The 14,471-nt window shown below is 53.4% G+C and overlaps 2 protein-coding genes across 2 annotated transcripts; both read left to right on the top strand.

Annotated features, from left to right (window-relative positions):
* The first annotated feature begins 1,293 nt into the window (after positions 1–1,293).
* LOC142830396 (olfactory receptor 52J3-like) lies at positions 1,294–2,301 on the top strand. The gene has a single exon (XM_075934980.1). The coding sequence runs from the start codon at positions 1,294–1,296 to the stop codon at positions 2,299–2,301; it is 1,008 nt and encodes a 335-aa protein (XP_075791095.1).
* Positions 2,302–12,550: 10,249 nt separating this feature from the next.
* LOC102454080 (olfactory receptor 52R1-like) lies at positions 12,551–13,597 on the top strand. The gene has a single exon (XM_025188613.2). The coding sequence runs from the start codon at positions 12,593–12,595 to the stop codon at positions 13,595–13,597; it is 1,005 nt and encodes a 334-aa protein (XP_025044398.2). The 5' UTR covers positions 12,551–12,592.
* The last annotated feature ends 874 nt before the right edge of the window (positions 13,598–14,471 follow it).

Raw genomic sequence — 14,471 nt, 5'->3', positions numbered from 1 at the left:
CTGGCCGCTAGTATTTGCGCAAGAACACTGACTTTGTAATGTACAAAATCAGTGGTTCTTGTGCAAATACTTTGATGCTCCTGCTCAGGAATAAGCCCTCTTGTACAAATATTCTTGTGCAAGAGGGCCAGTGTAGACAGCCACCTTAATTTCTTGCGCAAGAAAGCCCGATGGCTAAAATGGCCATTGGAGCTTTCTTGCGCAACAGAGCATCTATACTGGGCACGGATGCTTTTGCACAAAAGCACATCTTTTGCACAAAGGCACATGCCAGTATAGACTCTCTCTTGCACAAGTACTTTTAACAGAAAAACATTTCTGTTAAAAGTCTTTGCGCAAAATCTTGCCAATCTAGACGCAGCCTCAATGTTTAACTTGGTGCTTTTTTACTGTAGCATCGAGGAATTTTTGGTATCCAATGCACTCTTCTTAAAGAGCCCCCAATTTTAACTGTCAGCTCCCTGCTTACATTTTTTGTTCCAATCAGCTGTGCTAATAATTTGCTGCCGCTTTAGAGAATGAACCCCTTTCAAGCACTAAGTCTCTATGGATATTTCTGGTTAGGAACTCTTATCTATATGTCAGTTGGAATGTAATCAGTTCCAAACTTTTATTTTGTTGTTCTCTGTTTGTGTCCTTTGTCTGCCTCTTCTCTCTATGAAACAGTCCCAGATTTGCCATCTGTCTGCATAGGACAGCCTCCCCAATTCTCACAGTCCGTCTCAGAAACCCCCTTTTTAGCTGCGATTTCCTTTGTACAGACTCAGTGACCAAATCTGAGCACATGTCTAGAACAAGTAATCTTCCACCCCTCTCCTTCAGAATTGGACCATTGTGTTTGTTTTTCCCACCACCAGGAATGTACAGGTGTTTTCACACGGCTGCTACACATGATAGGCAGGTTTTTGTTCCATGAGATGTGTTGCAGGAGGGATGTTTCCCCAAGCACATGGCTTGGCAAAGCCTCAGATGGTCTCCACTCTCAGATTTTGAGCAGTGGGGTGACTAGAAATCCCTACAGTGTTGGAGAGTCAGTGGCTCATCATTCATGTCTCTGGACAATGGAAATGTCATTTCTCAGTGTGTGAAGTGAAAAAAACGTGCTTCACCCGTGACATCAGAACAGCCTCCATTAGCGCATGTCGTGTCTCATGTTAACATGGTCTCTCCCTCCAGGCATTGGACTGTGACCATCACCCCGGAGCCTGGGCACAGACAGGCCGTCAGGGGAACATACGGTCCTTGCTGGAGACACCGTTCTGTTTCGGAGTTGGACGCCTTCTCCCCTGCTCCATGTCAGATTTCAACACCACCGACTTCACCAACCCCTCCACTTTCATCCTGCTGGGCATCCCTGGCTGGGAGTCAGCCCATGGCTGGATCTCCATCCCCTTCTGCATCACGTACGCCATCGCCCTCTTCGGGAACCTCACCATCCTGTTGGTTGTGAAGCTGGAGCCGAGCCTCCACGTGCCCATGTACTATTTCCTCTGCATGCTGGCTGTCACCGACCTGGTCCTCTCCACATCCCTGCTGCCAAAAACACTGAGCATCTTCTGGTTCAATTCCAGGGAGATCGATTTCAGCGCCTGCCTCGCCCAGATGTTCTTCATGCTCAGCTCCATAGCGGTGGAGTCTGGGATCTTGGTGGCCATGGCGTTGGATCGCTACGTGGCCATCTGCCACCCCCTGAGACATTCCACCATCCTCACACACTCGGTGGTCGCCAAGATCGGCCTGGCCGTGGTGCTGCGTGGGGTCACACTCGCATTGCCCACTCCCTTCCTGGCCAGGCGGTGGCCTTATTGCCGAACCAACATCATATCCCACACGCACTGCGAGCACATGGCCGTGGTGAAGCTGGCCTGCGCCGACACCCGCATTAATAGCTACTACGGACTCTTTGTGTTGTTATTAGGTTCTGCTCCTAATGTGATTTTTATCACCATGTCCTACACCCAGATCCTCAGGGCCGTCTTCAGCCTCCCCACCAAGGATGCCCGGCTCAAGACTTTCGGGACCTGCGGCTCCCACCTGGTTGCCATTTTAGGCTTTTACATCCCGTATCTCTTCTCCTTCCTCACACACCGCTTTGGCCACAATGTGCCCCTATATTTCCAAGTTCTCATTGGCAACATGTACGTCCTGGGGCCCCCCATGCTGAACCCCATCATCTACGGGGTGAAGACCCAGCAGATCCGGGACAGGCTGCTCTGTCTGTTTACGCGTAAATGGACTCGGAAAGCTTTTGCCTGGGGCTCCAGCTGGCAGACCACATCCCATGCAACTCTGGTGGGTTAGAATGGGCTGTGCTCTCTTCCCTCAATCAGGTACTAGACAGTCAATGGACTATTCCAGCCCGACAAACTCTCGAGTTGGTGTGTGTTTGTAACTGGCACCAGGTAGATTTGTATGTCTGCACTACAGCGCTAATTCGAACTAACGCATCCAGACTAAAAAACTAGTTCGAATTAGCGTTTTGCTCATTCAAACAAGCATGTCCACACAGAGTGGACCCTGAACCGGGGTTAAGGATGGCCGGAAGCAGTGCCGGCAGGGCATCAGAGGAGGACTTAGAGCATGGAGCTGCTGTCTCAGGCTAGCCGAGGGCTGCGCTTAAAGGGACCCGACCCGCACCCCGGACAGACAGTTCTCAGGGTGCCCCGCTTGCAAAGCAGTCCTGGCTTGGAGTGCCCTGAGTGCCCGCACTGGGCACATCACAGCACTCGGCCATCAGACCAGCTGCACTTGCCGCAGGCTGCCATCTCGGGAGAGGGGGCAATTGGGGGGCTGAAGGAGAGGTTCCACCCCCAGAAGTCCGCAGAGCCAGCCCAGTCCTCCCCATTGGGGGCTCGTACCCCATTCCTCCCTCACCTCCTTCCACTTACCCTTCCCTAGTCCCCCTTCCTGATGTACAAAATAAAGGACAATTGTGTTCAAAAATAGAATCTCTCTTTATTGAGCAAAACTGGGGGAGACTGGGAAAAGGAGGTGGGAGAGGGGAAGACAGAGGGTGGGAGAGGGGAGGGCAACTACAATGATGAGGGGTTTGGAACAGGTCCCATATGAAGAGAGGCTAAAGAGACTGGGACTTTTCAGCTTAGAAAAAAGGAGATGGAGGGGGGATATGATAGAGGTCTCTAAAAGCATGAGTGGGGTGGAGAGGGTGCATACAGAAAAATTCTTCATTAGTTCCCATAAAGAAGGACTAGAGGACCCCAAAGGAAAGGAATGGGTAGCAGGCTTCAAACTAATAACAGAAAGTTCTTCTTCACAAAGCAAATAGTCAACCTGTGGAACTCCTTGCAGCAGGAGGCAGTGAAGGCTAGAACTAGAACAGAGTTAAAAGAGAAGTGAGATAAATTCATGGAGGCTGGGTCCATGGAGTGCTATTAGCCAGGGGGTAGAAATGGTGTCCCTGGCCTCTGTTTGTGGAAGGCTGGAGATGGATGGCACAAGACAAATGGCTTGGTTATTGTTTTGGTCCATCCCCTCCGGGGTCCGTAGGGTTGGCCACTGTCGGCAGACAGGCTACTGGGCTAGATGGACCTTTGGTCTGACCCAGGACGGCCATTCTAAAAGCTCAGGGCTCAGGGTCGGGGGTCTCAGTGGACCACCTTGATTTTCATGCAAACCTGCTCCTGGGTGGCCAGGCTGGCAGCTCTCCTGCCCTAGACAGCCACTTTCCTGTGCCTAGTGCAGAGGTCATGGACGAGGTCCACGATGTCTGCACTGGACCAGGCGGGTGCCCACCTCTTGCGGACCTGGGCCAGCTCCCGGGAGCCGCCAGCCTGGTCCCGGGAAGAGGGGGAGGGCTGGGGGGCATCGGGTGGGTGGCTCGAGTCGTGCCAGGTGCAGGGTCTGCTGGCTGGGTTCTGGCAGGCTTGCACCTGGCACGGGCACCGTAGCCAGCCCGTGCCCCTTTAAGGGCTCTGGGGCCGGGAGGGGGCCAGTAGAGTTTCCCTGGTTTTGGCCAGAGTGGCCACCATGGCAAGCTGGGGAGGGCTAGCCTCCCACTAGTTCGAATTAAGGGGCTACACACCCCTTAATTCGAACTAGTAAGTTCGAACTAGGCGTTAGTCCTCGTGCAATGAGGTTTACCTAGTTCGAACTAAGCGCTCCGTTAGTTCCAATTAAGTTCGGACTAGCGGGGCGCTAGTGTAGCGCCTATCAAAGTTAATTCGAATGAACATCCGTTCGTTCGAATTAACTTTGTAGTGTAGACATACCCCTAGAGCTTAGTGTGGGAGCTTTTACAGCTTCAGCTAAAAGCCAGCTTGCTCTCAGCTTGGGCTGTAGAGCTCCCTTGTTCTTATCTCTTGGTAAGTGTTCTAAGTACCTCTCCATGGGACAGTGACCCACACTGGGGGGGGGGGTGCTACTTGGGTACAATTCATTGTCTCCTAGGGTTGCGACATCTCTGGTTGCTGGTAAGTTGACCCTGGAGGCACAACCTACTGCCCCATCTCTTCCACCAAGGGCTGGCCCCACTGTGTCTCCTGCCCCGCAAAACCCCACTCCCGTTGCTTGCTCTTGCTTCCCTGCCATCACTCCCTGGACCGTCCCCACCTCTTCCCCAGCGTGCCAGCTCAGATATTGGAGCAGGGTGCAAGGGGTGACTCCGGTCTGTGAGCGCTCTAATCTGTCAGCCGATAACTTAGCAACGGGCTGAAAGGAGCAATGGATCTAATTCCTGTGTAAAAGTAATAAAGTCATCATCAGAAATCCCCTACCCTCTGCTAGGAACCTGCTTGGCATCAGGTGGCACATCACTTCAGGGACACCGGTTAGGCTTCTTACTTTGTTTCTACACCCATGGGACGCCCGTATCTTGAATACTGTGGTCGTCTCCTCTCAGAAAAGATCTATTGGCATTGGAAAAGGTTCAGAAAAGGGCAACACACATGACGAGGGGTTTGGAACGGCTCTCATATGAAGAGAGATTAAAGAGACTTGGATTTTTCAGTTTAGAAAAGAGGAGATTAAAGGGGGGGTATGATAGAGGTCTATACAATCATGACTGGTGTGGAGAAAGTGAATAAGGAAATGTTATTTACTTATTCCCACAATAAAAGAACAAGGGATCACTAAATGAAATGAATGGACAGCACATTTAAAACAAAGAAAAGGAAGTTTTTCTCCACTCGGTGCACTGTTAACCTGTGGAACTCCTTGCCAGAGGATGCGGTGAAGACTAGGACTTTAGTAGGGTTCAAAAAAGAGCTAGATAGAGTCATGAAAGTTAGGTCCATCAATGGCTATTAGCCAGGATGGGTAGGAATGGGGTCCCTAGCCTCTGTGTGTCTGGAAATGGCTGACAGGGGAGGGATCACGTGAGGATTACCTGTTGTGCTCCCTCCCTCTGGGGCACCTGGCATTGGCCACTGTCGGCAGACAGGACACTGGGCTAGATGGACCCAGTCTGACCGTTCGTAGGTTCTCATGTACTAACGCTGGAGAGAGAGAGATTCTGTCCGGCCTCAGGGGAAGTGGGTGTGGTGGGCTCAGGTTGCTGGGTCTCTGGGCAAGGGGAGGGCCCAGCTCCATGGCCCTCAGGAGGAAGGGGCAGGGCTGGGGGCCCTCAGCACTGGCCAGAATGTGCTGCGCCACCTCCCCCTACCCCCAGCCAACCCTTAGCCCAACAGGGGCGGTGATAGTGGAAGGCACTGGAGCATCAACAGCATTCAAGTGATTTAGCTTGCATCCTCACTGCAAAATGGTGGGTTACCAACAGCAGTGCGTCCCCCGCCAGCCTTTAAAACAACTTCAGAATGGGGTGAGAGACTGTATATTTGGATAGGGTGTGGTGGTTAGACAACTTTCAACACACAGCCACTCCCTAGTGGGCCAGCCATCAATATAAGGGATCAAAATTCAACAGTTTGACTTTGAGCTGCACAAAATCATTTTAAGTAGCATAGCTCAATGCAAGCCCAGGGACTTGAAAGCTGTGTAACTATACCCCTATGTGAGCCTGCATAAAAAAACCCCAGGAGTATCTAATACATTCCGAGATACTGGCAAAATGCAGTCTGGGCATTTCCCAAGGGACTTCAGCAAAGTTGTGATAGGATGAAGGTAACAGTTCGGAGCCACGTACTCTGGAAGACCAACCTGCCAGGTGGCTGTGTTGGTAGCATGGTAGGAATTGTAGTGTCGTCTAGAAGTGGCATTTTCCCAGACTTCTAAAAATAATTAAGTGTCTTAACTGTGTAACACTGTTTCAAGGAAGGTTCTCAGACAAGTCAATCTAGTGAAGACAGTTGCCCTAGCAGCCTTCTAGCAGCACCAACCCTGAGCACAGGCAGGGTAGGGCACCTCTGGTCCCAGTGCAGACAGGCTCGTGTTGGCCTTCACTGAGATTTTCCTGCAAGGCTTTTCTTGTCGAGGTCTCTCCTAAACAGGGTAATTGCCACCGTAAATGAATATTTCATCCGTTAGCAGGGTGACAGAAGAGGATAAGGCTTTACTGCCTCCTGAAGTAGCTCTGGGAATATGGCTGGTGGTCAACCGAGGTTAGAAAATGGAGCTCTCGAAGAAAGACCTTTCCACAGGGGTACAGACACCTATATGTAACCTGCACGCCTACTAGGTGTGGTGTACTATCCCACTGAGAGAACCAATGAGTCTCCTCTACAACCATAGAGGAAAGCCAGCTGCTGGCTTTTAGCTCAAGCTGTAACTGCTCAGACACCAAGCTCCAGAGGTGCCAGGTTCAGTTCCAGGCAGGTGTTACATAGACACAGCTATTTAGTCGCTGGGGTATTAAACTCGGCGTTACTGGTCCCCGGGTCCGGGAATAAGGTAACGCCTCCTTGTACCGGCTTCCGGCCTGCTGGCTGCGTGCCTGGATCAGAGCAGCCCCGCCGGGTCTGAGGGTCGGGGGTTTGGCTGCAGTTTCTGGCCAAAAAAAGTGGCCACGTTACTGATCTCTAATGTGTTACGCTCTGAGTCTCATGAAATGAGGTTTACCGCCGTCGAAAGAAAAGCCACGTTCTTTCGATTTAATTTCGAGAGAACGCGGCTGTAGTCTAGACACAAGTGAAGTTTTTTTGAAAAAAGGCGACTTTTTTGGAAAAAACCCTTGAGTCTGGACACGGCCCAAGAGTCTCGGCTTTCCAGTACGCCACCCCCCATCTCCCTGGGTCTATACAGGAGACCTGGCCCCTGGCTCTGCTGAAGGGAGTCCCCCTTACCCCGTGATCCAGGCCTATCTGGCAACTTCCCTCTTCCCACTGCTATTTCTTCAGCAGTGAATTTATATTTCCTTTTTGCAGTCCTGGAGAAAGGCAGAGACACAGAACCGACGGCTGGGCGAGCCCCCTAGCAATGCCCCCCATCCCACGCTATTGACGCCCCATTACAACTAGTTGAGGATCCTTTTTTAATCCATTGGAAATAGGCTCCAGAGATTTGGTCCAGGGATGCTTGTGCAGGTGTATTTGTGCTGGAGGAAGTCCAGCTCCTCTCAGAAGTCGACATCTGTGAGGTCAGTGACATTCTTCTTATCGGCCAAGGGTTGGGGTCCCATGATGCCAAGCTGGCCAGCACTGGTTATCCCACCCTTCAAAGCATCACCAATTCCATCCTCTGTCATCCGACTCATGCGTTTCTTGGGACTGGGGGAGGCTAACCAGCATCCCGGTATCTGTGTATCTTTTTTATAAAACCTTAACAAAGAAACTTCCACCGTGCACCAAGATTTGTCAGGAAAAGCTCAGTGTAATCCTCGGCCAACTCCTTTATCACTCTTGGGAGCAAGTGAATTGGTCCACACTTATTTCACTGAACTGCCAGCAGAGGGATTCTAACCTCATATTAGATGCTCGCTGCGTGCAGTTTCATAGCCTGGCCAGTGCCTCATGCAGAGGGGAAGCCCCGAGCCCTGCAGAGCACGGGGTGAGCAGAGGCCCTAATGCCAGATATCTAAGCCAAAGAATTTCACACCATAATGGGCAAATGAAGGGTTAATTTCTCCTCAGCACTTCAGTCTCCAAAGAGGCATTTTGCTTTCGGTAAACACTGGGGTCCCTGGGGACGCCCGGCCACGTGGAGACTCTGCTGGGATCTGAGGCCATTGATTTATAGCCGGCCCCGCGGTGGCAAGCCAGGCAGACGGGTCGGTCCCATCGTTCACCCCGTCTGACTGAGGCTGCTGAAAGAGGCCTGTGCCCCCGGGGAGCCGGAGCCACTGACACAGGTTTGGCTGCTCGGCACAGGGAAGCACCAAAGGGCTAGGAAGAGCGAACTCCCCTACGCCAGCCCCTGCAGGCAAGTTCTTCCCACAGCCTCCCTCCTGGGCTGTGTGTGTGTGTTTGGTGTGCACAGGCATGTGTGTGTGCCCGTGTGAGTCTGGGCAGTGTGAGCTCTGTGCGTGCAGCCTGCATGTGTGTATTGTGGGACATGTCTGTGCAGTGCGTGTGTGTGAGCTCTGTGCGTGCACTCTGCATGTGTGTATTGTGGGACATGTCTGTGCAGTGCGTGTGTGTGAGCTCTGTGCGTGCACTCTGCATGTGTGTACTCTGTGAGTGAGCCTTGCACATGTGAGAGTCTGTGGTGAGTGTGTGTGTGGTTTTTGTGCATGCCCAGTGTGTGTGTGTGTGTGTGTGTGTGTGTGAGAGAGAGAGAGAGAGAGAGAGAGAGAGAGAGGAGTGTGTTAGTGTTTGTGTGTGAGAGAAAGAGTGTGTGTGTTTTTGTGTGTGTATGTATGTGAGTGAGAGTGTGTGCGAAAGAGAGTGTATGTGTGTAAGAAACGGTGTGTGTATGTGGGAGTGTGTATGTATATATGTGTGAGTCTGAGTGTGTGTGTGAGAGAGAGTTTGCTTGTTTTTTTGTGTGAGAGAAAGAGTGTGTGTGTGTGTGTGTGTGTGTGTGAAAGTGTTTGTTTCTGTGTATGTTTGCATGTGAATCTGAGAGAGTTTGTATGTGAGCGAGAGTGTCTGTGGTTGTGGGTGTGGGTGAGAGAGAAAGAGTGTTTGTGTGTTTGTGTGTGTGTGTGTGTGAGAGTCTGAGTGTGTGTGTGTGAGAGAGAGAGAGTCTGTGTTTGTGTGTGTGTGAGAGAGAGATTATGTTTGTGTGTGTGAGTGTATATGTATGTGTGTGTCTGATAATGTGTGTGTGTGTGTGAGAGAGAGAGAGAGAGAGAGAGAGAAAGCAAGAGAGAGGGTTTAACATTCCCCTTTCTGTGTGTGTGTGTGAGTCTGAGCGTGTGTGTGTGAGAGAGAGAGTGTTTGTGTGTGTGTCAGAGAGTGTGCGTTTGTGTGTGTGTGAGAGAGAGTGTGTATTTGTGTGTGTCTATGTGTATGTGTGCGTACCGGGCACTACAGAGCTCTGTGTTGCTCACATTCCCAGGGCGGGCGGGAGCGGCGCCCCCGGACGATCCCAATCCCACCAGCCCCTCCTGCCCCTCGGAGCCTGACTCCGGCACGGCCCCAGGGCGCATCCTGCCTCTGGCGGTGGCTGGTGCTGAGTGATTCACCCCCCCACACACACACACCCAGCGACACCCAGGCCTGGGGGGGCCCCGTGGCTCTGTGGGGGAAGGGCAGGCGGGCCAGGGTGCAGACCCAGCGCATTTCCCGCGGGGCCTGCTGGACGGGCCTGTCGGGCCGGGCGTGCGCAGCTCGGGAGGGGCCAGGCGGGGGCGTAAGGAGGCGTGGTGCCCTCTCCCCTCTCCTCTCTCCCCAGCAGGACCGAGAGGCCAGACGCCGCTGACACAACTGTCTGCGCATTCGGGGCCCGACATGTTTCCGTCAAACCGCCAGCCCCCAGGCCTCTATTTCGCAGCGGGTTCTTCCCTCGGGCCGGGGAGAGGGCAGATCGCTAACCTGGGATTCCCTGCTGCATGACAGGTCTAGTGGCCGCAGACAGGGATCAGGCCAGGGGCCGGGGCTGGGCCGCACGAGAGCGGGTGGCACACGGTGAGAGAACAGGGTGGAAACAACAGAGGTTGGAGCACAAAGATGCAGGCAAGTGATGTTCACCAGCGTCACACGCTGCGTTCCCTGCCCATCGGTCGCATAACCCCTAGGGCATGTTTGTAGGGATCGTGTGTAACATGCAGGGGTGCCTTTCCCCTGCCAGGCGGCACGTGCAGCCAAGATGGGGGCCTAAGGGAAGCAATTTCCTTCCTAGGAACACACTGGGGGCCACCTAAAAACGTGTCCCATCTCTGATGGATTGAACTCTCAGCAAGTTTAAAAACAACACTAACCCAGGCGGAGAGGTCGATACGTTGGAGGGCAGGGAGAGGGTCCAGAGCGACCTAGACAGATTAGAGGATCGGGCCAAAAGAAATCTGATGAGGTTCAACAAGGACAGGTGTAGAGTCCTGCACTTGGGACAGAAGAATCCCAAGCATTGTTACAGGCTGGGGACTGACTGGTTAAGCTGCAGTTCTGCAGAAAAGGACCCGGGGGTTACAATGGATGAGAAGCTGGATATGAGTCAACAGGGGGCCCTTGTAACCAAGAAGGTAAAAGGCATATTAGGGGGCATTAGGAGGAACATTGGCAGCAGATCCAGAGACGTGATTATTCCCCTGTATTCGGCTTTGGTGAGGCCACGTCTGGAGTACTGAGTCTAATTTGGGGGCCCCACTACAGAGGGGAGGTGGACGCATTGGAGAGAGTCCTGTGGAGGGCAAGAAAAATGATGAGGGGTCTGGAGCACATGGCCTACGAGGAGAGGCTGAGGGATTTGGGCTTCTTTAGTCTGCGGAAGCGAAGAGTGAGGGGGGATTTGAGAGCAGCCTGCGACTTCCTGAAGGGAGGGTCCAAAGAGGCTGGAGAGAGGCTGTTCTTAGGGGTGGCAGATGCAGAACAAGGAGCAATGGGCTCAAGTTGCAGTGGGGGAGGTCAAGGTTGGAGATTAGGACAAAGGATTTCCCTAGGAGGGTAGGAAGCGCTGGGATGGGTTCCTTAAGGAGGGGCTGGAATCTCCATCCCTAGAGGTGTTTAAGTCCCGGCTTGACCAAGCCCTGGCTGGGATGATGGAGTCGGGGTTGATCCTGCTTTGGTCAGGGGGCTGGACTCGATGACTCCTGAGGTCTCTTCCTACCTTAATCTGCAAGGAGTCTTTGATGGCCAGCTCCTGACGCCTCTGAGGTCAGTGTAAAAGCTTCAGCCAGGGCTGGGAGTTGGTTTCTGCCTTGATCCCGGTGGGATTCAAGGTGGAATAAGGATCCTCTGAGTTGGTCATAGGTGTCATGAGAAATTTTGTTTCCTTCAAGCCCCCACTCCTGGAGGCAGGGGGCACGTGCCGGTGTCCACCTGCGTCTTGAAAGGCAATGCAAGTTTCCGTCCCTCGCGGGCTGTGGAGAAAGTGGCCAAGAGGAACCCCAGTGCACCCTCAAGGCTCAGAAAGCAGAAGACAAATCCAAAGACACCCCCATTCATCTCCTGGTTTTCAAGCCAGTCCCATGACTCTGGATTTCTGGATATTGGGGTCGGCAAGACGGAGAACATAACCTGTTGTCCTCCTGTCCCAGATCCAGCTCCGGCAGCTCCTGCCCTGTGTCCAGCACCAGCTGGCCTGACTGCCTCACTGACGCCTCGTGTGATCTGCAAAGCGCCACGGCTGGAGAGGGAAATCCGGCTCCATCCTGGGAGAAAACGCGCGGAGAATGTGAACGGGTAAGTCGCTGCCTGCACATGGCCACTGGCTGTGCCAGGGATACGGGGCTGGAAAGATCAGTCTCGGCAAAAGCTGTTCAGGATCTTGAGCCTTTCCCACCAGCACTGGTCTGCAGCCCACCGAGGGCTGCACAGTGACTGCCAGGTGGACTATTGCAATGGGGGCTCCTGCTCGTATGGACCTCACCTCCTGCTCATTTCACGTTGTGGTCCTAGAAAGGCCCCAGCAGGGGAAAACTTCATGCTAGTCCAGCTCTGGGCATTTGCAGTCTGCATCTGCCATGGCAGCTGTTTGAGTTGCCATGCGGGGCTGGTTCCGGACCTGGGGATGGGCGATGGAGCTGCTCACACCGAGATCGTGCGTCACTGGACACTGCCCCTCGGGAGACTTCTGGCAGAGAGAGAGGTTCCCATGAACAACTGGGTCCTGGTTGTGGGGGAGCAGGGAGGGAGCCCACTTCCTTAGCTGGGAAAGAGGCCGGTGTTTCTAGTGAACCCTTTATTCCCCCACCACCGAATTGGCTGTTGTGTTACTATCACTGCTCCCAAGGGCCGTGTGTAAGGCAGGAGGGAGAGTGCAAGGAAAACCTGGGAACCAGGGCTGAAAAGAGTGGTGCCTGTGAGCAGCCAGTGTCGGGGCTGGATATCACAGGGGATGGAGTCAAAAGGCCAGGGGTGCTTGCGTGACTCGGATAGAGCCTAGAGGACAGCATGGGAGTGGCTAGATTCTGTGACCCAGACAGGCACAGGCTAGACTCTGTGACCCAGAAGCCAGGGGGAGGAGATAACCCACAAGTACCCCAAGAACCATCATGGAGAGCAGCCATAGAATGAGTCTAGCTCACAGCTAGCCTGACAACGAGCCCTTCTCTGGACACACCAGCCCTCACTCTCAGTATTGATTGCTAGCAGGCCTCCGGAGCTGTTCTTCCCGAGCTGGATGTGTCCCGCAGCTCATCATGGCGTCTGTCAACGGCAGCCTGCGGCCCGCCTCATTCCTGCTGGTCGGCATCCCGGGCCTGGAGGCCCTACAGCACTGGATAGCCATCCCGCTGTGCTTCATGTACATCGTGGCCCTGCTGGGGAACTGCGTGGTCCTCTTTGTGATAAGGACGGACCCCAGCCTGCATGAGCCCATGTACCTCTTCCTGGCCATGCTGGCCGTCACCGACCTGGTCCTCTGCACGTCCACCGTGCCCAACATGCTGGGCATCTTCTGGCTGGGCTCCGGGGAGATCGAGTTCCACGCCTGCCTCGCCCAGATGTTCTTCATCCATTCCTCCTCGCTGGTGGAGACAGGCATCCTGGTTGCCATGGCGTTGGACCGCTACGTGGCCATCTGCCACCCCCTCCGCTACACGGCCATCTTGAAAATCACGACGGTGGCCAAGATGGCGCTGCTGGTCTCGGTCAGAGGCCTGGTTGTGATCGCCCCCTTCCCCTTGCTCCTCAGGAGGCTGCCCTTCTGCCAGGCCCGCCTCATCCCCCACTCCTACTGCGAGCACATGGCCGTGCTGAAGCTGGCCTGCGCAGACACCACGCTCAATACATCGTACGGGGTGGTCGTGACCATGCTGGTGGTGGGGATGGACGGCATGTCCATTGCGCTTTCCTACGTCATGATCCTCCGGGCTGTTTTCCGCCTCCCCTCAGCCCAGGCCCGGATCAAGGCCCTCAGCACCTGCACCTCCCACGTCTGCGTCATCCTCCTGTTCTACGTCCCCGGGCTCTTCTCTTTCCTGGCTCACCGCTTCGGCCAGAGCATCCCCCAAGCTGTCCACATCCTGCTGGCCAACCTCTACCTGCTCCTGCCGCCCATGCTCAACCCCATCGTGTACAGCGTGAAAACCAAGCAGATACGCACGCGGGTGAGCAGGGTCTTCCATGTGAGGCACCCTTCACGCCACAAAGCAGTTGCTGCAGGTACATTTATACAGCTGCCACACAGCCCTGGTGGGTTTTAGATGTACCACCACTATCAACAATAACAGAATCGTCGAATAGCGCCGTGACTCCACACAGAGCCTCAAGGACACACAGGCAGCACAGCGGTCACTACCCAATTGTAAAAAACCTGAGAACGTAAGAGCAGTCATGGCGCGGCTGTTCCCCACTCTGGCCCTCCAATTACAGAAGATGGGGGCCTGCAAGAAAGCTTCAAAACCTTCCTCTTCAGGCACTGGTTACAAAAGCTTCCCCCAGAATCACAACACACAGATTTTGGGGAATCGCTGCCACCATCAAGTGCTTTTCTATCCCTAAAAAACAAGGGTGAACACTTGAAATCACCCACAAGGGTGCCCCCAGCTCTTTTGCCCCAAAAGAGTTTGAAAAAAGAAAAGAGAAAGACCAGCGGCAGACTCCGGGGGTACGTCTAGACGACAGGCTTTTGTCGACAGAAGTTTTGTCGACAGATACTGTCGAAAAAACTTCCGTCGACAAAGAGCGTCCAGACTCATTGAGTTCTGTCGACAAAGCAAGCTGCTTTGTTGACAGAACTCCGTAGTCTGGATGCAACGTTACAGGCAATAACACCTTCTGTCGACAGAGTTCTGTCGACAGAAGGTGTTATGCCTCATAAAATGAGGTTTACCAGCGTCGACAAAACTGCTGAGTTCTGTCGATGTTATGTCAACAGAACTCAGCGGTAGTGTAGACGCTGGTATAGTTTTGTCGACAAAAGTCCACTTTTGTTGACAAAACTAGGTAGTCTAGACACACCCATACTGTTGACAAAGCTTCTGTTGACAAAGAGCGTCTAGACCACATTCAGTTCTGTCAACAAAGCAAGCTGCTTTGTCGACATGGCAGTGTAGATGCAAAGGACAGTTTAGATGC

This window comes from Pelodiscus sinensis, chromosome 1 (genome assembly GCF_049634645.1).
Source record: "Pelodiscus sinensis isolate JC-2024 chromosome 1, ASM4963464v1, whole genome shotgun sequence".
In the NCBI taxonomy this organism is placed as follows: domain Eukaryota; kingdom Metazoa; phylum Chordata; order Testudines; family Trionychidae; genus Pelodiscus; species Pelodiscus sinensis.
This window is presented reverse-complemented; position numbering and strand designations above follow the sequence as displayed.

Excerpts from the sequence above, each read along its gene's own strand:
- LOC102454080 (XM_025188613.2), top strand. The coding sequence starts at position 12,593 with ATGGCGTCTGTCAACGGCAGCCTGCGGCCCGCCTCATTCCTGCTGGTC.
- LOC142830396 (XM_075934980.1), top strand. The coding sequence starts at position 1,294 with ATGTCAGATTTCAACACCACCGACTTCACCAACCCCTCCACTTTCATC.